The sequence below is a fragment of the Leopardus geoffroyi genome, chromosome X, assembly GCF_018350155.1.
Source record: "Leopardus geoffroyi isolate Oge1 chromosome X, O.geoffroyi_Oge1_pat1.0, whole genome shotgun sequence".
NCBI classification, from domain to species: Eukaryota; Metazoa; Chordata; class Mammalia; order Carnivora; family Felidae; genus Leopardus; species Leopardus geoffroyi.
The window spans coordinates 70,270,251-70,297,074 of NC_059343.1; the positions used below are offsets into that span (position 1 = coordinate 70,270,251).

At 34.5% G+C, this 26,824-nt stretch overlaps 1 protein-coding gene across 2 annotated transcripts in view; it reads right to left on the bottom strand.

Moving 5' to 3' along the window:
* The window catches only part of HDX (highly divergent homeobox), a 189,521-nt gene that overhangs the window by 144,589 nt on the left and 18,108 nt on the right, over nt 1-26,824 (bottom strand). For both annotated transcript variants that reach the window (XM_045471098.1, XM_045471099.1), the window contains exons 2-3: nt 10,895-11,041; nt 2,830-3,942 (exon numbers count right to left, since the gene is read on the bottom strand). In XM_045471098.1, the coding sequence (XP_045327054.1) occupies nt 2,830-3,942; nt 10,895-11,041 (1,260 nt within the window). The remainder of the gene's footprint in view (nt 1-2,829; nt 3,943-10,894; nt 11,042-26,824) is intronic.

Sequence of the window (26,824 nt, forward strand, 5' to 3'; positions counted from 1 at the left end):
CCAGGGAATGTAAAAGTAGCTTTGCACTGATTGTGACATAATCACGTCACAGCTTTCCTGTGAAACAGATGTTACTAACCACATTATATAAATGAGGAAACTGTTAAACAGAGAAGTTATGCCACTTGCCTGAGTCCTCCCAAGTAGAAAGTGGCAGAACCTAGATTTGAATCCAGGCCTATCAGGCTCTAAGCCGATGCTCTTCATTGTTGTCAGACTGCCTTTCTTTAAAGAGATTACTATTCCAAAAAGTTGCTAAGATTTTTCCTTTTAAGAGGTTCTTTTATATAAAAAAAATTTAATTTTAAGTGTTCTGTCAGGAAAAAAATATATAGATTGTAAAATAGGTAAAACATATGGGGCACCTGGGTGGCTCAGTCAGTTAAGTGTCCAACTTCGGTTCAGGTCATGATCTTGTGGTCTGTGAGTTTGAGCCCCGCATCAGGCTCTGTGCTGACAGCTTGGAGCCTGGAGCCTGCTTCAGATTCTGTGTCTCCTTCTCTCTCTGACCCTCCCCCACTCACACTCTCTCTTTCTCTCTCTCTCTCAAAAATAAACAAACATTAAAAAAGTTTAAGGTAAAACATAGGTTAACTTATTTTTAAGGAAGTTGTTGGCTTATGAAAAAATAAAAATTAAACTGCACTTTCAGGCTTCCAAATACTCTACACAGTTGAAATCATTAGGCTGTGTGGTAAAACAGAAAAAAAAAATAACCACATTATATATTTCTTACTTGGGATCCTGGTTCTGTCATGTACATACTAGCTGTGTGATCCTGGGCAAGTTACCAAAATATATATAAATTACCTATATGTTCAGAGTGGCCTATATGTCCAGAAGATTCAATGAGATCAGGTATATAAGGTGACTGATGATGTCTGGTATGTGGAAGACACTCAACAGATGGTAAATGTTATTGTTATGGCTATTATTAAGAACAACACTAATGGGGTAAAGAAGTACAAAAGAGAAGGTAAATTAAAACTGGTTTGTGTGAGGATCTTAATAGTATGATTCATTGTTACTTTAAGCATGTTTTAGGAAAGAACAACACAGAAAAATGTGTAGATTCTCAATAGTAAATGAATACTAATGATGATGACAGAGTCCTCTTCTGTTAGGGCTAGGTGCCAGAGAGATTCTGCCTATACTCTGTTACTGCTTTTCATTTTGAAGCAGGGAGCTATAAGATGGAGGGAGTTAAGAGAATTTGGTTCCTTATATTGGTTGAGAATAGCCTGGAAGCACGTTAAGTCCAGATTTTTTAATTTTTTTGTATTATTTATTTTTGACAGAGAGAGAGAGAAAGAAAGAACACAAATGGGAGAGGGGCAGAGAGAGAGGGAGACAGAGGATCCAAAGCAGGCTCTGTGCTGACAGCAGAAAGCCCAAGGTAGGGCCAAACCCACAAACTTCGAGATCATGACCTGAGCTGAGATCAGAGGCTTAACCAACTGAGCCACCCAGATGCCCCTTAAGTCCAGATTATACTTAAATACTGTGGTTGAAAAAATCAAAGTGTCTAGCTATTAGCAAGGAAAAATAGCAAACATCCATGTCCTGCTATTCAAATTCACAGAAACATGTTTTTCAGAGAAATCTTGGTCTTAAGAGATGTTCTGAGGTGGGCTTTCACCTCTCTTTTGAGATTATTTGAAGCATATCTAAACAACTGAATATGTGAAGCAGTGTAGAAATAACACCTATTTTTACACAGGTTTGAAGTTGCTTTACATTTAAATCTGAATGTCTCTTCTTTATAAACATTTTTAAAACTTGATCAATATTCCACTTGATGATTTAATAAAGTATTTACTTTTAGAAAAAGTAGTTGGCTGAGTTACTGCATACTGTGACTTCTCAGCCATCATCTCTTGGGGAAATGATTGACTTGCTTTGCCAGTTATGCATGGAAACCACCACTCATCTATTGACAGCTTCCAAAACTGCAAGTAAAAACCATCACAGGAATAATCTATGTTCAAGTGGATGAACCTAGTCAAGTTAGTCTTATTTTAGTAATGGGAAATGCCATGCTTCCCATAAGACTAATAATTCCTGAACAAAATCATTTTAAATGTCAGGAGAAAGCTTCCATGATTATATTCCATGGGAAAAAAAACTAAGCAATTTAAACATGACAAAGACAGCATAACATTCGGCAAATAGTTGACCTCAAACTACCAATTTGAAGCAAAAAATCTCAAATTACTTCAAAGTGTGAGTTAAGTGATGGGGCACCTGGGTGGCTCAGTCAGTTAAGCAGCGGACTTGCTCAGGTCATGATCTTGCAGTTTGTGTTTTCAAGCCCCACATTGGGCTATTCGCTGACAGTTAAGAACCTGGAGCCTGATTTGGATTCTGTTTCTCCCTTTCTCTGCTACTCCCCCACTCTTGCTCTGTCTCTGTCTCTCAAAATTAAATGAACATTAAAAAAATAAAACAAAGATGGGGCGCCTGGGTGGCGCAGTCGGTTGAGCGTCCGACTTCAGCCAGGTCACGATCTTGCGGTCCGTGAGTTCGAGCCCCGCATCAGGCTCTGGGCTGATGGCTCGGAGCCTGGAGCCTGTTTCCGATTCTGTGTCTCCCTCTCTCTCTGCCCCTCCCCCGTTCATGCTCTGTCTCTCTCTGTCCCAAAAATGAATAAACGTTGAAAAAAAAATTAAAAAAAAATAAATAAATAAAACAAAGAAACAAAAAAAAAAAAAAAAAAAAACACAGTATGAGTTAAGTGACCCAGGTTTCATGTTTAACTGGATATCAAACACAGCTTTTTACACCAAAAAAAGCTTTTTAAAAATTTTATAAAATGAATGTATACATTACCTGGTAATTGTTTTGGTTTTGTGATAACTTCAATTGGTTTGATGATGCGAAATGTGAAGAAAAATTACTCCGTGATGGATTTGTATTACTGTACATCGTAGTAGCTACTGAATGCAATGAGGTCCGTGGTGTCAAATGGTAGTCTCTGCTTTGATAGAGTACATTGTCTGCCAAGTCTCTAATATTCACCATTTGTGAATTTGGCATATTTCTTCCTGGTCCAGGAAGTACTGTACTTTGGTTCTCTGATCCAAGGGATCTGCCACTTTCATAAAATCTTGAGTAGCTTGGTATCTGTGCTCCCATCAATGCCAACTCTTCTTCTTTGGCATACTCATCATCAGCATCTCCAGTCTCCATTGCAATGGACAAACAAGTTCCTTCTGCTGAACTAGGCTTCTGTGGGGCATTTCCTCCCAGAATTCTCTGGGGGTAATCACTAACAGCCAATGAAAATACTTCACGGATTTCCAAGTTTTGCGTTCTACAGTAAGGGTCTCTAATAGGTGGCTTTTGCCCACATAAGTTTTGTGATGCTAGACTCATGTGTTCAGGCTTATATGACCTCTGAATTCCAACTGGTTCAATTTTGCAAGGTCGGTGGCACATAGATGGCTTTTGAGGTACCATCATCTCAGAGGCCTGCATTGAAGAGCTTCCATAGTTTTTCTTTGTGTGACTGTATACTGAATTTCCAGCATTTAGCACACTTGTCTGTCTTGACAAGATAATTGTTTTTTCACCTAAGAGCAGAGAAGCATTTTTACAGTGTGCTACTTGTCTTTGAACAGGAATGTGCAACTGAAACTCAGTATCATTTTTACTGGCAATTTTCTGAATAGGAATTTTATGTGCTTCTGTAATTTTTGTATCTGAATGTTTGGTTGTCCCTTGCCTACTTGATGAACTTGCTGGACTGTATGCATCAGTTACAATGTCATCATTATTGGCAGATGTCCAAGAAGACTGTTGGCTTGATGGTCGAGTGATGTTAACTACATTTCTGACTGTAATGTCCGGAGCTGTCAAAGAGGTACTGGGAAGAGTTCCTGTTGTTGCTCCTGATTCAGAATTCTTACTACTCATTTTTCTTCTCTTATTGCCAACCCACGTCTGTAAGGATAAAAAATGATATTATAGAAATGTTTTTAACAAAAAAAGAAAAAAAAACTTTCAATGTGATAAATTGTGTTCTCATTGTCATAGAACTAAAGCCTATAAATTTTTCAAACAAAAATATACAATAAAAGAAAAAGTAACTGAAGTATAAGGTCAAAAAAGTAAAAAAATAAATAAAGTATATGGTCAGACATGTTCAAGAACTTGCACTCAATAACTATCTAAGAACTTTGATAATAGAATTATATTACTGCTTCTGTCCTCAAAACCCATTCAATTAACCTGTAGCAAGAACCCTAAAAATGTTTACATCTCTTTTGTAGGAAATACATTTCTGGGAATTTATCCTAAAAACAATCATATACAAAGTTATATGGAATTATGTCCATCATATATTTATTTATAATAGTGAGACACTGGAAGGATACTAAAGATAGGGTATTTAATGACATTGGAAAATGCTCATAATATTATTAAACAAATATATACTTGTAATCTTCATGTTTAACAATGTTATATGACTATATCACAACTTGGTTAATTTAATATTGCTAGATATTACTGGGTTATTTTTAGAAATATTCACTATTATAAATCATAATAAAGTACATGTCATTGTATATGCATCTTTGTGCTATTGGTCCATTACAATGCTATCCTAGAAGGGAAAGTGTTTGATTTTTTGATATTTTCAAAGTACTGTCCAAGAGTTCCGGTTTCCCCACAACCTTATCAACATTTTACATTATCTTTTTGTAGTCTTTACTAGCCTAGGAGTTAATATAAGGTATATAATTGCTATTTTCATTTGAATTTCTATGGTTACTGTATCACATTAATAAAATCACTTACCCATTAACTTTACTCATTTTTATATTGGGATATTTGTCTTTTTAAATTGATACAATGGAATACTGCTTGGCAATGAGAAAGAATGAAATCTGGCCACTTGCAGCAACATGGATGGAACTGGAGGGTGTTATGCTGAGTGAAATAAGCCAGGCAGAGAAAGACAGATGCCATATGTTTTCACACATATGTGTATCTTGAGAAACTTAACAGAAGATCATGGGGTTGGGGAAGGGGAAAAAAAAGTTACAGAGAGGGAGGGAGGCAAACCACAAGAGACTCTTAAGGACTGAGAACAAACTAAGGGTAGATGGGGGTGGAGGAGAGGGGAAAATGGGTGATGGGCAGGAAGGAGGGATGTTGGGATGAGCACTGGGTGTTGTATGGAAACCAATCTGACAATAAATTATATTAATAAATAAAAAAATAAAAGCAATTTTCTACTAGAAACAGCAACACTTTGTCACAAGTTGCAAATATTTTTCTCACTTTGTCATTAATTCATGGTAGTTATTTTCCTCTTTATACTTTACATACCAAATAAAATTTTTTTAATGTTTATTTATTTTTGAGACAGAGACAGAGCATGAGCAGGGGGGTGGGTAGAGAGAGAGGGAGACACAGAATCCGAAGCAGGCTTCAGGCTCTGAGCTGTCAGCACAGAGCCCGATGCGGGGCTCGAACCCACCAACCATGAGATCATGACCTGAGCCATAGTCGGACGCTCAACCGACAGAGCCACTCAGGCGCCCCACATACCAAACTTTATATAGTGAGTGTATATTATTTTTATAAACGAAAAAAATATCATTAATAAAAATAATATAAGAGGTTGGCATTTAGTATTTGATTACAAAATATGCACTTTTATATAACTGATTTGTTGTAACAATCTAGTATTATACTGAATTATGATTATGCAATAAGAAATATGTAATAAGAAATATTACATTCCCTAATGTGATCAGCAAACTTTATAATTATTTCAAAATACATACCATACTATAAACTACCAAAACACATTAATCTATTATGAATTAAAGAAAAAATAAGTAAGTGAAAACATTAAATCAACTAGCCTTGCACAAACATGGTGCAGGGTATATTTGGTTAACTTTTAGGTGATTTGTTTTTGAAGACCACAAAAATTACTCAGTTTTTAATGTTTATACAATCTACATTAAAGTTTCTATAATACTATAAATAACTTTTTTTAAATTTTTTGTTTATTTTTTGAGAAAGAGCAAGCCAGGGGAGGGAGCAGAGAGAGAGGGAGAGAGAAATCCCAAACAGGCTCCATACTGTCGGTGCCAAGCCTGACATGGGGCTTGAACTCAGGAACAGTGAGAGCATGACCGAAGTTGAAACCAAGAGTCGGACGCTTAACCAACTGAACCACCCAGGCACCCCTAGAATACCGTAAATAAAAGCTAACATGTATTGGATCCTCACTATGTGTTTACATTTTTATTGGCTTCTTTGATTATTTTCCTAATTGTATAAATACAAACACTGATGTTCAGAAATATTAGGTAGCTTATAGAAGGATATCCTGTCAGCAAGTGGCAGAGCAAGGATTCAAAATAAATTTCACTTGACCTCAAAGCACATTCTCCTTCCACTATGGCAAGAAACTCCCGAAATTTTCATCTTTCTTGGCCATTTTACTTTTATAATTAGTATTTTTCTAACAAGAAAATATTCCAGAGATGTAGATGCTCTACTTTGCTTCACATGAGGCTGTCGGAATTTTAAACTCACTATGATTTAGTTTTACTGAATAACAGAGGTGTAAACTACAAGCAAAATGACAAATAAATATAAATATCAAAGGGGAATGAAAAGGATTTAAAGAATAGAGTAGAAAAATGAAGGGATTTAAAGTATATACTCAAAAGAAATATTTAAATAGAAATATTTTTGGATAAATATAATTTCAGTGTATGGTTCAAAAAGGTGAATTTTACAAATATTAAAAATAAGTTACTGTGTTATGGCTTTTTAAGTATGAAAAATGTGCATATGAAGAATAATGCATTTTTTCATAATTTTTACAAAAATTTATAAGAATTACATTTTAAGTCTTTCAGTGGGAAAGCATAGTGAATTTGTAAAATTTGAATTCAAGAACTATTACATCCGGAAAGCAGCTCTGGGCAATATTTCTAAGAAAACAAATAAATGTTCTCATTACTATAAATACCTTAATACAGGAAGTTTAAGAATGATCTTAGTGTATTGCAAATTTATGGCTTATTTTAATAGTTTTACTGTTCATTATATATATTATACATAGAAATATGTACATATACCATATACAGTTGCTTATAGAGTTTATTAGATACTTATATTATGAACCCCTCAAAACAGTAAAATGTAGTAGAATATCATGTGCATATGAAGATTAGCTAGCTAACAAACTCACTTGTCAAGAACACAGCCAACATAGATATCACAAGATACATGTACCTTACTAAAAGCACAACCCTTGCCCTTAAAACACACTTTCTCCTATTTTATACATGATTTCACCAAATATAGTATTCTACTCTATAGCAAATTAGAAATAAAAAAAGTAGGCAGAACATTGGTATAGAGATTGCAATTAGAGGCAACTTGATGGCACCAAAACTAAGAATGCCCATGAAATTTTACTCACCAAAAATAAGAAAGGAAGAACATAACAGAATTAATGTGAGAAATAATTAAATGCTTTGGGGTACTTTAGTGAAGAAGAAAATCACCCCATATAGCTTACCATGTAGTGAGCAGTATTATTTTATACCACAGTACAATAATTCATTTCCATAATGAAACTCTGGGTCAAAAGTAAGGTTTCATATTTTCAGTATTTTCCATTGAAGTTAAAGTAGGAAAGTATATACCTAAGAAATATTTTTAAAATTCGGAAAACAAATTTATTGCCTGAGCATTCCCAATAACTAAATTAAATTTTACTTAAAGTTATTCATTTACAGGATACAAAATTTACCAATGCTTATAGGCTATAAATTATTCTCATTCAAAATGACTCATTGGAGAAACAGAAAATAATGGATCAAACAAAACTGATATGATAAGAATTTGGGAAAACTAACAAAACAATACTACAGAAAGAAAAAAAGAATGAAAGAAAGAATGAAAGAAAGAAAGGAAGGAAGGAAGGAAGGTGAAAGAAAGAAAGAAAGAAAGAAAGAAAGAAAGAAAGAAAGAAAGAAAGAAAAAGAAAGAAAGAAAAAGAAAGAAAGAAGAAAGAAAAGAAAGAAAGAAAGAAAGAAAGAAAGAAAGAAAGAAAGAAAGAAAGAAAGAAAAAGACATTAGGTCATCAATTCTTGGTGTCCATAAAATTCTCTTTCAGTTCTCTCTTTGAAATTCATGGTCTCCAAACAGGTTTTTTTTTTTTGTTTGTTTTTTCTACATACCTCCTTCTTTGGTTTCCCTGTTCCATTACTCTACTATTTATTTTTGCATGGACTTAATCTTTTAAGTTCATTTTACATTAGGATCAGGTTCTTAGTACCATGGGATTTGAGGGTTTTTTTGAGGAAAACACAACAAATACTATATTAAAAATAATAAAGAAAAGTCTCTTTCAAGTAGAATATTGGAGTAAGATATTGAAGGCAGGGGAGGTCATGGAATGATGAGTCTATAAACAACTCCTTTCTCCTCAGATGGGAAAAAGCAACCAAAATTGTGTTGGAATTTAGATTAGGAAGACTGAATTTCTGTATGATTTACACTCTTCTAGAACAAAAAGAATCTGTTTTACACAATTCCTTAAATAATATTTTACTTGTAAGCTTACAATCTAGGAGTTTACTTCTCTCATTCTCATTGTTTTAGATTCCATACCATTTGGATCATAAATATAAATCTTTGTATTTCAGCACTCTCAATATACAAGTACAATCAAATAAGTTATTAGAGGAAGATTGCAATAACAAATTGGAAATATGAAAGGTAACATAGTCCACAAAGCAGCTGTTTGAGAAGGCTTTTCACTTTAAAGTAATGATAAAATAGAAGGAAAAAAGAAAAAAGTTACTCCAAGAAAAAAAAAATGAGTTTATACTTATAAAATGCAATTTCATCAATCTGAAATATTACCCATTTATCCTTTCTAAGGCAATTAAACATTTTTCTCTGAGGTTTACTAAAGGGAAATAAAGATTTGAATTTACTAAAAGGACAACCTTGACCTTAAAACATACTTTCTCTCAGGGTGCCTCGGTGGCTCAGTTGGTTAAGCGTCAGACTTCTGCCTAGGTCATGATCTCATAGTTCCTGAGTTCCAGCCCTGTGTTGTGCTCTCTGCTGACAGCTCAGACCCCAGAACCTGTTTCAGATTCTGTGTCTGGGTCTCTTTCTCTGCCCCTCCCCCACTCATTCTCTGTCTCTCTCTGTCTCTCTCTCAAAAATAAATATTTAAAAAAAAATTAATTAAAAAAACATACTTTCTCTCATTTTATACACAATTTTACCAAATCTGGTACAAAAAAACATTAAATAGTCTGGGTTCTATCATAAAGAAAATCAAGCTGTAAATTCAAGTAGGGAATTCAGAGCTACCAATAGGACTATTTCTAGTTCTTACAAAAATCGGAATAAGATGGTTGATCTCATCAGATAAAAAACAGTTATCATGTGATATTTCCAACGTATAATTTAGGAGTTCAAAGGTGAATACATCTTCTAATCGTTAAAAAACAGATTTTCCAAAGAATTCTGCTTACCAAGAGATTTTTATCTTTAGGGTCTTTTGAAGGGTCCTCCAAAAGAAAAATGGACTTAAAAACAGGTGTGCCTTTTCTTTGCCAAATTAGCTTAATGAATGACAAGAAATGGAAAGTTGCCAATCTTTGAATTCCTAAGGTATCTTTGAATTCCTAAGTGTCTGTAGCATATTCAGACAAACATGAAAGGACCTATAGAATCTGTGACTAGTTCTGTTAGATTTATCTCTTGTCTCCTCTCTATCACCTTCTCATTGCCATTCACAGAAGTTTAGGGGCTCTGATTTATTTTATTTTATTTTACTTTACTTTATTTTATTTTATTTTATTTTGTATGTATTTATTTTATTATAATTTTTTAATATTAAATTTATTGTCAAATTGGTTTCCATACAACACCCAGTGTTCATCCCAACAGGTGCCCTCTTCAATGCCCATCACCCACTTTCCACTCCCTCCCACCCCCCATCAACCTTCAGTTTATTCTCAGTTTTTAAGAGTCTCTTATGGTTTGGCTCCCTCCCTCTCTAACTTTTTTTTTCCTTCCCCTCCCCCATGGTCTTCCGTTAAGTTTCTTAGGATCCACATAAGAGTGAAAACATATGGTATCTGTCTTTCTCTGTATGACTTATTTCACTTAGCATAACACTCTCCAGTTCCATCCATGGGGCTCTGATTTTTACAACTGAATAACTATGGTTGTGATAAAGGAAAATTTCCTCCCTGCGATTTCTTGTTCCTTATGCATTAGGTTACCCATTAAAATGCATGTATTTTACTTAGAAAAAAGGGGGCGGTATTCATTAAAAAGGCCAGGTTTTCCTAAAAAGACGAAAATGCTGAAATTAAAAATGCCTGATGTCAAACCTTCTCTACTGCGCCACCACAACTGTTATTGTTATGGGCTAACAGCTAGTTAATAAAGCTAAAGTACTGACATTTTCAGCTGTGAAAAAAAAGGGCCTGATGAAAAAAATTCAAGTACACGAAGAAAATATGCTAGGTACACAATAGTGCCTTGGTAGATGCCTGTTTTACTGATACCATTTTGGTGGGTTATGTCCAGATTAATTCTGGGTTTAAAGCAGGCATAGGATAACCAAGTAATCTTAAATGTATTCATTAGTTCAAAGGACTGGGATTTTTTTAGAGGTATGTTTACAATGCAAAAGTTTTAGTGTTCTCAAGGTGTTTACAGAAACACATACTAAATGATTACTTCTATTTTTTTAAAAAAAAAAAGTAGTATTTTTACACCAGGAAAATGAAACTGTTTATAAAGTTAATGACTTCACTCTATGAAGCAATTATCACTTACAATAAAAAGCTATAAATTCAAGAGTTAAGACCTCAATACTTACCCTGACTACACTGAAGTCCAGCTTAGTCTCCTGTGCACACTGTAATATGAGCTGAAAGCAATTTTTACTTTGATTTGTCATTCCATTTTCGTAATAACGCTGTAAAATCCTTTGTTGTTCTACAGTAAATACAGAACGCAGATTCATCTAAAAATAAAAGAAGATACTCTGAAAATTGGAATAAAAATTGGGTATATGCAAAATTTGTATGCTTTTGTTTTTTTGATAAAGTTTCAGTGCTTTGAAGCTGCAAGATTCATTTAAGTGAACTAATTCCCAGCAATGGGTAATAATTTGTGTGCTAAAGGGAGACAGTTTATAATGGAAAATTATATATAATGAAAACACTTATTAAATTTGTTCCTCAAAACTAACTTTAAAGACAAAATAAAAGAAAGAGAGAGAGGAAAACCTTTATCTAGTTAGTGTCAGTCCATGGGGAAATAAAGGTTCTTTCAAAGAAATAAATATTTATGTCTAGTAAAGACAGAAATGGTGGTACCCATACATTCATGGTCAATTATCAACAGAAACACTCACTGTTCTTTGTCAAACAAGGCATCTGACCCATGTCTTACAACCAGAAACTATGGTGTGAAACAAAGGGGTGCTTTTATTTTTCCTCTTTCTTGAATAAAGGGGTTCATTTTATATATTAAAACAGAACCTCTCTTAAAAAGCTTAAAAATAAACAAAGTGTTGGTGACTAAAAATATCTTTGCTTTAGGCAATACTAACAAAAATAATTATTTTTAATCATGATAGTATATAAATCAAAATTCAAAATCATGTGAATTTTACTAAAAACAAACCATGTAAAAACTACATACTTTTAATTAAATTGACACCATCATAATTATACAAAAGAAATGTTAATAATGCATTTTATCCTTCCTATAAATATGCAATGTGTTTAATATTAAGAGAAAACCTGTGAATCTCACAAATAAAAGGCAGTGCAAACTCTTTTTTTTCTTTTAAAGAGGATGAATTCTAGTAGTGCATTTTATAAAGAAGAACTCTTGTAGTTAGATTAAGGCAACTTCAGGTTCTTATTAAAAGTGGTCACACTGAAATTGTTATTCCTAAAAGTTTACAGAAAGAACATCCTTTCTAAGGAAATTGCCCCTTCAAAATTAGGAAAATAGCAACAACAAAAGCACTATAAGCCAAACCAAACAGAAATCATTCTAGTATACTGGATATGGAAACAATTTAGTACATTGACATGTAAATAAAAATAATTTTCTTTCTTCTGGATATGTTGAACAATTAAGGCAGTCTCACAAAGAAATTAAAAACAGGCATATAGCCATCTATTGCTATTTGTATACCTGACTTTTTTCCATCTCTATCTAATGTTAAGAAATCTAATTAGATAAAATCAGATGCAGAGAGGACACAGGAAAGATGGAGTAGAGTTTCTCCCTGAAACTTTCAGGAACAACAACAACTCCACTAACTTTCTGAAGGGGATCTGATTCTGCAATGTAACCAAACTTTCAAGGATGTTTGGACCAGAGGGTAGTGATGGTATCCATCAAAGCAACATTTGCTATCATGGCTGTCAGCTTTCAGAGCAATGTGAAATTCCTTCTCCTAAATAATTCAGCTACAGTCAGGAGAGGAACCAGAAGGTAGAGGGCAAATACCTAAAATATGTTAGCTGGTATGGATTTAGAAGCAAGGTATTTTGGAATGAGTTCTGAGGAGGGACATAAACTTCAATTCACTAATGCGTAATCAGGGTAATGGCTCTGATCCTTCTCTGAAGTGCTATAACTACAAAAATAAAAATTCCTAGAATGCAAGATATGGGTGATCCTCAAGTGTGATGATAACTGCTGTAAAATTTAGGCATGTTTTCCTATTGGCTGGCTACAACTGTTAAATTTACTCAAGTATGATATAAGCATTAAAAAGCATAGCAGGTTCTTCCTCACTTACACCAATAGCCAAATGTAGATCTGAGTACTAAACAGACTCCTGGAGTCTACAATTCTGACAACAAACAATTCTATGACCCTTCTGGTTTTTCCCTTAAACTCATAGCAATAGCAAGAAGGCCACTTTGATCAGAAGATTTAATGTTTTTCTTTCAAATTATAGGACATTCATTATTTATCACAACAACTAGATAAAGGCTTATCCGCAAAATAACTTGTCATAATCTTTATGTACCCTAGTTATCTTGGTCTATTAAGTGGCAAGATATTCAATGACTGCATAGCCAAAGTTACTAATCATTTACACAAAAATCAGGAAAAGAGTTGTAAAAACCTTCATTTTAAAAGTTGGGTTCTTGGGGCGCCTGGGTGGCGCAGTCGGTTAAGCGTCCGACTTCAGCCAGGTCACGATCTCGCGGTCCGTGAGTTCGAGCCCCGCGTCGGGCTCTGGGCTGATGGCTCAGAGCCTGGAGCCTGTTTCTGATTCCGTGTCTCCCTCTCTCTCTGCCCCTCCCCCGTTCATGCTCTGTCTCTCTCTGTCCCAAAAATAAATAAACGTTGAGAAAAAAAAATTTAAAAATAAAATAAAATAAAATAAAAGTTGGGTTCTTATTTATGTGCAAATAAAATGGCAAGCAATTGTCTTCGTGGAAATTGAGGTCTGTTGGGTTGAAGTAGGGAGGGTAACTGAATTAAGGTATTAAATACTGAAATAACAAGTAATTTAGCTTTACCCCAGGATTTCCTAATCTAATACTCTGCAATGTGCCACTCACTCAGCATATGCCAGCCCATAGGAATGAGATGACCTGTCTTCTACATTTAGCTCCACTGTGGACTATTAACTAAATCACTTAATTTCTATGAGCCTCTATTACCTAGTTTGTAAAATGCTAGAATATATGACATGTTCTACCTACCAGTCTGGGTTTTTACAAATAATTTACAATATGTAAATTCATTTTCTTAAGTTGTAAAACATGTTACAGTTGTAACATATTTATATTTTTAAGTATGAGTGGGCCCTTCAATTTATCTATCATATTCAGGTATGGGGTTTCTCAGGTTGCTCTCAGCTTTATGATTCAGTTGTTTAATGAAGATCCTTAGCCACTGAAAGGATTATGCTCAATACATTCTATTCAAACAAGCAGAGCAATGAGTAAAATGTTTTAAATTTATTGCTTCAGGAGTACTTCAAAAATGAATCTTCTAAGAATGAATTCCCTTTAGCAGTTCCTCATTGCTTAGGCCATATTTTCACATGGAAACATCTCAGATGAACTGCTACATAACATTGTCCTTACATATCTAATTTCATATATAAAGCCAGCTCTAATAATGCCCTAATAATGTCTTAACTGGTTGAAAAGTACTAAACAATTTTACTGATAAGTAATCATTCTCAGAAAACTGATTCTAAAGATGGATTGAGTCCATAACATCATCACCAAGTCAAATATAACACATTCTTTCCAACATTAAAATTAGAATTTTAGATAAACCACTGATTTTTTTGTTTGTTTGCAAAGAGTTCTGCCTAGGTTAACAAAACACTATGAATGTCTTTAATTTGGCCAATATGTCTCTATTAGCATTGTTCTTCTTATCCATTATTATTATTCACCTTTAAATTTATATATAGTAAATTTCACTTTTTGATATACAGTTTTAAGAGTTAAGACAAACATATGCAGTAATGAAACCACCACCACAACCAAGATACAAAACAGATCCCTCACTCAAAAAAAAAAGCTCCCTTATACTGTCTCTTTATAAATAATTCTCCAGCCACCCCAGCCCCAGCAGCAATTAATCTGGTTCTATAATATTAACTTTTGAAGAATGCTATATAAATGGAATAGTAGAGTATGTATTCCTCTTAGACTAATATCTTCCACTTAGCATAATGCATTTGAGATTTATCTGTGTTGTCTGTATCAGTAGTTTTCTCCTTTTTATTGCAGAGTAGTATTACATTGCATGAAATGTACCACAGTTTATCCATTCATCCACTGGAGGACATTTGAGATATTCCAAGTTCTTGGCTATTATTAATAAAGTCAATAAAAACATTTGTATGCAGGTTTTTGTCTGCAAATGTCTTTCCATTTCTTTTGAATAAATACCTAGGAGTAGGATTTCATATGATAAGTATATGTTTAACTTTATAAAAACTACTAAACAGTTTTCAAAAGTGACTGTAAAACTTTGCTTTTCACACCAGTATTCTATGTGTTTCAGTTTTTTCACATTCTCACCAGCATTTATTGTCATTAGATATTTTAAAAATTAAATACAACTGCACTTATGATCCAGCAATTTCGTTACTAGGCATTTACCCAAATAATACAAAAATACTAATGAAGGGATACATACACGCCCATGTTTATAGCAGTATTATCTACAATATCCAAATTATGGATCAGTCCATCGACTGATGAATGGATAAAGAGGTTGTGGTATAAATATTAAATAGAATATTACTCAACCACAAAAAGTAATTAAATCTTGCCATATGCAATGACATAGATGGAGCAAGTGAGTATTATGTTGAGCAAAATAAGTCAGTCAGAGAAACACAAATACCACATGACTTCACTCATATGTGGAACTTAAGAAACAAAATAAATAAGCAAAGGCTAAAAAAAAGAGAGAGAGGGAGGCAAACCAAGAAAGATACTCTTAACTATAGAGAACAAACTGATAGTTAACTGAGAGGAGGTGGGTGGTGGGCTGGGTAAAACAGGTGATGGGGATTAGGAAGTGCACTGGTGGTGAGCACCAGGTGTCATATGAAGTGTTGAATCACTAAATTATACATGTGAAGCTAATATTACACTGCAGTTCAACAGGAGTTTAAATAAAAACTTAAAAAAATAAGAAATAAATAAAATAAATAAAAATTAGCCATTCTAATAGGTGTATAATCATGTTATTATTGTGGTTTTAATTTGTATTTCCCTAGTGAGTAATGAATTTAAGTATTTTTAATATGCTTATTTGCCATCTACATATCTACTTTGTAGAACTATACAAATATTTTGCAAATTTTTAATTGGATTTTTTTCTACTTTTTACTGAGTTTTTAGGAATCATTACATATTCTACATACAAGTATTTTGTCAGAAATATGATTTGTAAATATTTTCTCCCTGCTAGTAGCTTGTCCATTTTATTTTATTAAAATAAAGTGTATTTCAAAAAAAAATATTGTGAATTTCACAGTAAAGTTTTTAATCTTGATGAAGCCCAATTTATCACTGTTTTTTTTTCTTTTACAGATTGTGCTTTTGTTTTTAGTGTTATATCTAATAAACCTTTGTCTAGCACAAGGTCACAGAAATTGTTCCCATGTTTTCTTCTAGTAGTTTTATATTTTTCCATTTCACATTTAAGTTTATGGTCCGTTTTGAGATCACCTTTGTAGAGGTGTGAAGTACAGGTCAGTTTTGTGAGCTTTTTTTTCTGGCTATGGATATTTAATTATTCCAGCACCATTATTTGAAGAAACTTTTTTATTGAATTGCTTTTTCATCTTTGTCAAAAATCAATGGACTATATATATCTGTGGGTCTATTTTGGGACAATCTTTTCTGTTCCATTGATCTATGTGTCCATTCTTTCATCAAAACTACACTGTCTTAATTACTGAAGCTTTACAGTGACTCTTTTTTAATTTAAGTAGAGCTGACATATTAGTTTCAAGTGTACAACGATTCAACAATTACATACATTATAAAATGCTTACCACAAGAAGTGTAGTGAACATGTGTCATGACACACTTATCACAATATTATTTACTATAATCCCTAAGCTATACTTTTCAGCCACATGCCTTATTTATTTTATAACTGGAAGTTTGTACTTACTTCCTTTCACTCATTTTGCCTGTCGCCCATCCTCCTCTCCTCTGGTAACCACTAGTTTGTTCTCAATATTTATGAGTCCTTTCTAATTTTATTGTTGTTTGTTAATTTGTTTTGTTTTTTAGATTCTACATATAAGTGAAATTATGGCATTGTCTGTCTCAGTCTGATGTATTTCACTTAACATAATATGTTCTAGGTCCATCCATGTTTTCACAAATGACAAGATTTAATTATTTTTATGGCTGAGTAATATTCCATTGTGTATATATACTACATCTTCTTTATTTATTCATCTATCAATGATACTTGGGTCACTTCCATATCTAGCCACAGCAATCAGGGAAGAAAAAGAAATAAAAGACATCCACAGTGGTAAAGAAGAAGCTAAAATGCCACTATTTGCAGACAGTATAATACTATACATATAAAACTCTAAAGAATCCACAAAAAACTACTGTAAGTAACAAATGAATACAGTCAAGTTGCAGGATACAAAATTAATATCCATAAATGGACTGCATTTCTATATACTAATAACAAAGTAGCAGAAAGAGAAATTAAGAAAACAATTTCATTTACAATTGCCCCAAAAGAATAAAATACCTAGGAATAAACTTATCCAAGGAAGTGAAGGATCTGCACTCAGAAAACTATAAAACACATATGAAAGAAACTGAAGGGGGAGGCACCTAGGTGGCTCAGTCGGTTAAGCATCCAACTTCAGCTCATGTCATGATCTCACAGTCTGTGAGTTTGAGCCCCACATAGGGCTGTGTGCTGGCAGCTCAGAGCCTGGAGCCTGCTTTGGATCATGTGTCTCCCTTTCTCTCTGCCCCTCCCCACTCGCACTCTGTCTCTTTCTGTCTCTCAAAAATGAATAAATGTTAAAAAATAAATAAAAAGAACCTGAAGGGGACACAAACAAATGGACATATTCCATTCTCATTGATTGGAAGAACTAATATTGCTAAAATGTTTATATCACCCAAAGAAATCTACAGATTCAATAAAATCCCTATCAAAATACCAATAGAGTTTTCTGCAGACCTATAATAAATAGTACTAAAATTTGTATGGAACCTCAGAGACTCTGAACAGCCAAAGCAACCTTAAGAAATAACAATAATGGTGAAGCTATCACAATTCCAGATTTCAAGGTATAGAACAAAGCTGTAGTCATCAAAATAGTATGGAACAGAAACAGACAAATAAATAAATGAAACAAAATATAGAGCCCCAAAATAAACTCACACTTATGTGGTCTATTAATCTATGATAAAAGAGGAAAGAATATATACTAAGGAAAAGAGAGTCTCTTCAATAAATGGTTATGGGAAATCTGGACAGCTACATGCAAAAGAATAAAACTGGACCACTTTCTTACACTTTACACAAAATAAACTCAAAATAAACTAAAGAACTAAATGGGAGACATGAAACCATAAAAATCCTAGAAGACAACGTAGGAAGTAATGTGTTTGACATTGGCAGTGGCAATACTTTTCTAGACATGTTCTCCATGCAAAGGAAACAAAAGGAAAAACATATTACTGGGATCACATAAGAATAAAAGTTTTTGCACAATGAAGGAAAACATCAATAAAACAAAAACGCGCCTTACTGAATGGGAGAAGATATTTGCAAATGATATATCCAATAGGGGGTTAATATCCAAAATACATAAATAACTTATACAACTCAACACCAATAAAACAAATATTCCTCCAGTTGCTTTTAATATTTTATTTTTTCTCTAGTATGTATTCAAGTTGACTAACTTTTTCTTCTGCTGTGGTTAATCTGCTGTCAAAAATATCCAGTGCGTTTGTCATTTTATGTACTTTATTTTGTCTCTAGAATTCAATTTGGATCTTTTAATAAATCATTTTCTTTTGCATCAGGCTTGTGCTTTCCTCTACCTTCTTTTTTTATTTAAATTTTATTTAACATACCATGCAATATTGGTTTCAGGAGTGGAATTCAGTGATTCATCACTTACATACAACACCCAGCGCTCATCACAATTGCCCTCCTTAATACCCAACATGCATCTAGCCCATCCCCTGCCCACATCCCCTCCATCAACACTCAGTTTGTTCTCTATGGTTTTTACCCTCCTTCCACCCATAGTTTGTTCTCTATCATTAAGGGTCTCATGTGGTTTGTTTTCCTTTCTTCTCTTCCCCCTACATTCCCATATGCTGATTTGTTTTGTTTCTTAAATTCCACATGATTGTAATCATATGGTATTTGTCTTTCTCTGACCTATTTCAGTTAGCATAATACATTCTAGCTCAATCCACATCATTGCAAATGGCAAGATTTCACTTTTTGATGGCTGAGTAATATTCCATTGTTTATATGTGTGTGTGTGTGTGTGTGTGTGTGTGTGTACCATATGTAAATACATGTGGTATACATATATACCACATCTTCACATCTTCTTTATCCATTCATTAGTTGACAGACATTTGTTTAGGCTCTCTCCATAGTTTAGCTATTGTTAATAATGCTGCTATAAACATTGGGGGTGCATGTACCCCTTTCCTGGCTACCTATTTGAACATAGAGAATACAGTTATCACAGATGTTTTAACATTCTTCTTTACTATTTCTATATTCTATTATTTTCATTCTGTTTTATAAATGCTTTTTCACCACACTAAACCTCTATTTACTATTGCTTGCCAGGCATAGTAGTTTTTCATTTATTGGTAGATATTGTGCAGTTTCTTATTGGGTACTGGATGTTTTTGTATTCTTTAAATAATTTTGGGCTTTTTTTCTGGGATATATTTATGTTACTTGAATTTTTTTTTTATTCTTTTAAGGTTTCATTATGTTAGGCATGTCAAGAATTGCCTATAGTTCAGAGCTAATTTGTCCCATTACTGAGTCAATATCCTTTTTAGGACCTTCCTAGGTGCTCCATAAAATATGAGGTTTTCCAGTCTGGCTGTTGGAACATAAACACTTTTGGGTCCTATGTGAGCCCTGAGAATTGTTTGCTTTTTCTTTACTAGTGGTTCTTACCTTGTCTTCAATATTTTCTTAACACACTAGAGTTGATCAGTATTTAGCCAAAGACTTGAGAGGTCCCTGTACAAATCTCCATAACTTTCTCAATGTGCAGTTTTCATCTGTCTGTGAGCTTTCTTCTCTCCATTATTCTGTCCCTTTGTCTTTCCTTAACTTTGTCCCCTTAACTCAAAGAGACTTCCAGCCTGTTTGGCTTCACTTTCCTTTTGTTGTGATCTGGACATTTTCTCCAGGCAGTGAGTTGAGACACTCATAGGCTAGTCTTATTTCCCTTCTCTTAATAATAATGGTCTGGTGCTGTCTTTTGTTGAATAGCTGAAATCTATTGTTTCATATATATTTTTATTTATTTTTTGTTTTAGGTATTAAAGATAAGAGTGTAAATTTTATTCCTGTTACGTCACCATGGCCGTAAGCAGAGATTCAAGTGGGCTTTAGGAGTGGTGGAGTGTGAACGCTATGTTATGAATCAGGATATATCTATGTAGTTAACCTCTTGGACTCAGTTTCTTCATCTGGAAAATGGGGTTATAAAACCATTCCTACTCTTCTTCACTCTGCTTGCATTCTGTCTCAAAATGAATAAGTTTCAAAAAATGAAAAATAGGGGCACCTGGGTGGCTCAGTCGGCTAAGCGCCTGACTTCAGCTCAGGTCATGATCTCACGGTCCGTGGGTTCGGGCCCCGCGTCGGGCTCTGTGCTGACCGCTCAGAGCCTGGAGCCTGTTTCAGATTCTGTGTCTCCCTCTCTCTCTGCCCCTCCCCTGTTCATGCTCTGTCTCTCTCTGTCTCAAAAATAAATAAACGTTAAAAAAAATTAAAAAAAAATAAATAAAAATAAAAAATAAAATAAGTTAAAAAATACACTACAAGAAAAAAATTACAGATTAATATCCTTGATGAGCACAGATGCAAAAAATCCTCAACAAAATATTACAAACCAAATTCAGAAATACAATAAAAGGACCATTCACCATAATCAAGTGGCATCTATTCCATGGATGCAAGGGTAGTTCATAACAATGTGATACAATACATTAACAAAATGAAGGAAAAAATCATGATAATCTCAACAGTGTAATGCAGAAAAAACATTTGATGAAATTAAGCATCCATTTATGATAAAAATTCTCAATAAAGTGGGTATGGAAAGAACACACCTCAACATAATAAAAGCCATATATGGCAATTCAACAGCTAACATCATACACAATAGTAAAAAGCTGATAACATCATCCTCAGTGGGGAAAAACTGAGAGATTTTTCCCTGAGATCAGGAACACCACAGGGATGTCCACTCTCACCGCTGTTGTTTAACATAGTGTTGGAAGTTCTAGCATCAGCAATCAGACAACAAAAGGAAATCAAAGGCATCAAACTTGGCAAAGATGAAGTCAAGCTTTTGCTTTTTGCAGATGACATGATATTATACATGGAAAACCCGATAGACTCCACCAAAAGTCTGCTAGAACTGATACATGAATTCAGCAAAGTTGCAGGATACAAAATCAATGTACAGAAATCAGTTGCATTCTTATACACTAACAATGAAGCAACAGAAAGACAAATAAAGAAACTGATCCCATTCACAATTGCACCAAGAAGCATAAAATACCTGGGAATAAATCTAACCAAAGATGTAAAAGATCTGTATGCTGAAAACTAGAGAAAGCTTAGAAGGTAGTTGAAGAAGATATAAAGAAATGGAAAAACATTCCCTGCTCATGGATTGGAAGAATAAATATTGTCAAAATGTCAATACTACCCAAAGCTATCTACACATTCCATGCAATCCCAATCAAAATTGCACCAGCATTCTTCTCGAAACTAGAACAAGCCATCCTAAAATTCATATGGAACCACAAAAGGCCCCGAATAGCCAAAGTAATTTTGAAGAAGAAGACCAAAGCAGGAGGCATCACAATCCCAGATTTTAGCCTCTACTACAAAGCTGTCATCGTCAAGACACCATGGTATTGGCACAAAAACAGACACATAGACCAATGGAATAGAATAGAAACGCCAGAACTAGACCCACAAACGTACGGCCAACTCATCTTTGACAAAGCAGGAAAGAACATCCAATGGAAAAAAAGACAGTCTCTTTAACAAATGGTGCTGGGAGAACTGGACAGCAACATGCAGAAGGTTGAAACTAGACCACTTTCTCACACCATTCACAAAAATAAACTTAAAATGGATAAAGGACCTGAATGTGAGACAGGAAACCATCAAAACCCTAGAGGAGAAAGCAGGAAAAGACCTCTCTGACCTCAGCCGTAGCAATTTCTTACTTGACATATCCCCAAAGGCAAGGGAATTAAAAGCAAAAATGAATTACTGGGACCTTATGAAGATAAAAAGCTTCTGCACAGCAAAGGAAACAACCAACAAAACTAAAAGGCAACCAACGGAATGGGAAAAGATATTTGCAAATGACATATCGGACAAAGGGCTAGTATCCAGAATCTATAAAGAGCTCACCAAACTCCACACCCGAAAAACAAATAACCCAGTGAAGAAATGGGCAGAAAACATGAATAGACACTTCTCTAAAGAAGACATCCAGATGGCCAAAAGGCACATGAAAAGATGCTCAACGTCGCTCCTCATCAGGGAAATACAAATCAAAACCACACTCAGATATCACCTCACGCCAGTCAGAGTGGCCAAAATGAACAAATCAGGAGACTATAGATGCTGGAGAGGATGTGGAGAAACGGGAACCCTCTTGCACTGTTGGTGGGAATGCAAATTGGTGCAGCCACTCTGGAAAGCAGTGTGGAGGTTCCTCAGAAAATTAAAAATAGACCTACCCTATGACCCAGCAATAGCACTGCTAGGAATTTACCCAAGGGATACAGGAGTGCTGATGCATAGGGGCACTTGTACCCCAATGTTTATAGCAGCACTCTCAACAATAGCCAAATTATGGAAAGAGCGTAAATGTCCATCAACTGATGAATGGGTAAAGAAATTGTGGTTTATATACACAATGGAGTACTACGTGGCAATGAGAAAGAATGAAATATGGCCCTTTGTAGCAACGTGGATGGAACTGGAGAGTGTTATGCTAAGTGAAATAAGCCATACAGAGAGAGACAGATACAATATGGTTTCACACTTATGTGGATCCTGAGAAACTTAACAGAAACCCATGGGGGAGGGGAAGAACAAAAAAAGAGGTTAGAGTGGAAGAGAGCCAAAACATAAGAGACTCTTAAAAACTGAGAACAAACTGAGGGTTGATGGGGGGTGGGAGGGAGGGGAGGGTGGGTGATGGGTATAGAGGAGGGCACCTTTTAGGATGAGCACTGGGTGTTGTATGGAAACCAATTTGACAATAACCTTAATATATTGAAAAAAAAAAGCTGAAAGTTTTTCCTCTTAGATGAGGGACAACACAAGGGTGTCTACTCTTGCCACTTTTATTCAACACAGTACTGGAAGTCCTAGCCACAGTAGTCAAACAAAAAAAAAATGTAATAAAAGGCATCCAAATTGGTAAGAAATTAGTAAAAGTATGGGGCGCCTGGGTGGCTCAGTCGGTTGAGCGTCCGACTTCAGCTCAGGTCACGATCTCGTGATCCGTGAGTTCGAGCCCCGTGTCGGGCTCTGGGCTGATGACTCAGAGCCTGAAGCCTGCTTCCGCTTCTGTGTCTCCCTCTCTCTGCCCCTCCCCCCTTCATGCTCTGTCTCTCTGTGTCTCAAAAATAAATAAATGTTAAAAAAAAATTAAAAAAAAAGAAATAAGTAAAACTGTTACTATTTGTACATGGCATGATACTATACATAGAAATCTCTGAGGATTCCACCAAAAATTATTAGAACTAATAAATGAAGTCAGCGAAGTTGCAAGACACAAAATTCATATACAGAGATATGTTGCATGTGTATACACTAATAATAGTAGAAAAGAAAATTAAGAAAACAATCCCATTTGCAATTGAATAAAAATATTAAAATGTGTAAATGTAAATTTAACAAGTAGGTAAATGACCTATACTCTAAAAACTATAAAACATGGACAAAAGAAATTGAAGATAACATAAACAAATGGAACAATATAACATACTCATGGAATGGAAGAATTAGCATTATTAAAATGTTCATGTTATCAAAAATAGTCTACAGATTAAATGCAATCCCTAGTAAAAATCACAATAGTATTTTTCACAGTACTGTAACAAAAAATCCTAAAATTTGTATGGAACCACAAGACACCCTGAATAACCAAAGTGATATTGAGGGAGAACAAACCTGGAGGCATCACAGTCCCCGATTTCAAACTATACAACAAAACTACATATAGTAATCAAAACAGTATGGTACTGGCACAAAAACAGACACATAGATCAGTGGAATAGAATTTAAAGCCCACAAATAAACCCATATTTATATGGTCAAATAATCTATGGCAAAGAAAGAATGTATTTGGGGGAAAACAGTCTCAATAAATGGCTTTGGGAAACTGGACAGCTACATTCAAAAGAATAAAACTGGGGCAGATCCTTACACCACACACACAAAAAAACTCAAAATGAATTAAATATCTAAATGTAATACCTGAAACCACAAAATTTCCAAAAGAAAATACAGGTAGTAAACTCATGGATCTTGACCTTAGCGATATTTTTCTATATATGTCTCCCCATGCAAGGGAAACAAGAGAAAAATTAAACTACATCAAAGTAAAAAAATTTGCATAGTGAAGGAAACCATAAGAAAATGAAAAGACATCCTACTGAATGGGAGAAGTTATATACTAATGATATATCTGATAAGCAGTCAAAATCCAAAATATATAAAGATCTTAACACTAAAAACAAAATTAATCTGATTAAAAATGGGCAGAGAACATGATTAGACTTTTTTTCTTTTTTTTTTAAGTTTATTTATTTTGAGCAACACAGAGAGTGCAATTGGGGGAAGGGAAGAGAGAGGGGGAGAGAGAGGATCCCAAGCATGCTCCATGCTGCCAGTGCAGAGCCCAGTGTGGGGCTTGAACTCACAAAACCCCAAAATTGTGACCTAAATCAAAGCCAAGAATCAGACGCTTAACATACTGAAGCACCCAGGCACCCCAAGGACTTTTTTTCAAAGACTTACAGATTGTCAACAGACACATGAAAAAATCCTCAATATCATTAATCATCAGAGAAATACAAATCAAAAACATAATGAGATATCACCTCATACCAGTCAGAATGGCCAGTATCAAAAAGACAAGAAATAACAAGTGTTGGCAAGGATGTGGAGAAAAGAAAATCATCCAAATCTGTTAGTGGGAATGTAATTTGATGCAGCCTCTGAGCACTATGGAGATTTCTCAAAAAACTACAAATGGAAGTATCATATGATGCAGTAATTCCACTATTCTTTTCTGAAGAAAACAAAACACACAAACAAAATACTGATTTAAAAAGATAACCGCGCCCTTGTGTTTACTGCAACTTATTTACAATAGCCAAGATATTGAAGCAACCTAAATTTCCATCAGTAAATGAATGTATAAGGAAGATGTGGTATAATATATATAATGATGTGGTATAATATACATAATGAAATATTACTTGGCTATAAAAAAGAATTAAATCTTGAAATAAGACAGAAAAAGACAAATACCATATAACTTCAGTTACATGTAGAATAAAAACAAATAAATTAACAGAAAAACAACAACAAAATACAGCAGAACTCTTGATTTTGGCTCAGGACATGATGCAGCGTCATGGAATCGAGCTCTACATCAAGCTCTGCATGGAGTGAGGAGCCTGCTTAACTCACTCTCTCTCTCCCTCTGCCCCTGCTTGCACTCTCTCTCAAATAGAAAAAAAAAAGAGGTAAAAAAGTCAGTCAGAAATAAAAATTCAATAACAGATTGAAAACAGACTTGATAAATGAGCATAAAGTTAGAATAAATAGAGAATAAGTGATAGACAAGATGAAATAATGGAGACTAATAAAGCTGAATAAAAGAGAAAAAAATAATTATGGAACACAAAAAATAGACTCAGATAACTCAGTGATTCCATAAAATATGGTAACATTCATATTACAGGAGTACCAGAAGAAGAGAGAGAAAAGGGAGTGGAAAATTTATTTGAAGAAATAAATAGTTGAAAACTTTCCTAATCTGGGGAAGGAATGAGATATCCATTTCCAGGAGGAAAAGAGAACTCCCATCAAAATTTTAAAAAGCTGGCTAACACCAAGATATATTATAATTAAATTTGCAAAATATAATGATAAATTAAAAATGTTAAAAACAGGGGCACCTGGGTGGCTCAGTCAGTTGAGTGTCCGGCTTCGGCTCAGGCCATGATCTCCCAGTTTGTGAGTTCAAGCCCCACATCGGGCTCTGAGCTGAAAGCTCAGAGTCTGGAGCTTGCTTCCGATTCTGTGGCTCCCTCTCTCTCTGCTCCTCCCACACTCGTGGTCTGTCTCTCTCTCTCTTTCTCAAAAATAAATAAACATCAAAAAAAATTTTTTTTTAAATGTTAAAAACATCAAGACAAATGAAATCCCTAACTTATGAGGGAAGACCCATAAAGGTAGCTGCAGATCTCTCAGCAGAAACTTGGCAAGCCAGAAAGGAGGGGCATGATATATTCAATGTGCTGAATGGGAAAAATCTGCAGCCAAGAATAGTCTATCCACCAAGGCTATCATTCAGAATATGAAAGACAAAAAGATTCTGAGACAAACAAAACTTAAAAGGAGTTTGTGGTCACTAAGTGAGCCCTACAAGAAACATTAAAGGAAACTCTTTGAGTGGAAAGACCAAAATGATAAAGACAAAAAAGGCTCAGAGAAAATACAGAAACAATGACAAAACAAGTAATACAATGTCACTAAATTCGTATCTATTAATAATTACTCTGGGGGTGCTTAGGTGGCTCAATCAGTTAAATACCTGACTCTTGATCATGATCTCACAGTTCATGAGATCAAGCAGCACGTCGGGCTCTGAGGCAGTGCGAAGCCTGCCTGGGATTCTCTCTTTCCGTCTCTTTCTCTCTCTCATGATAAAAAAAAAAAAAAAAAAAAAAAAATTAAAAATTACTACTCT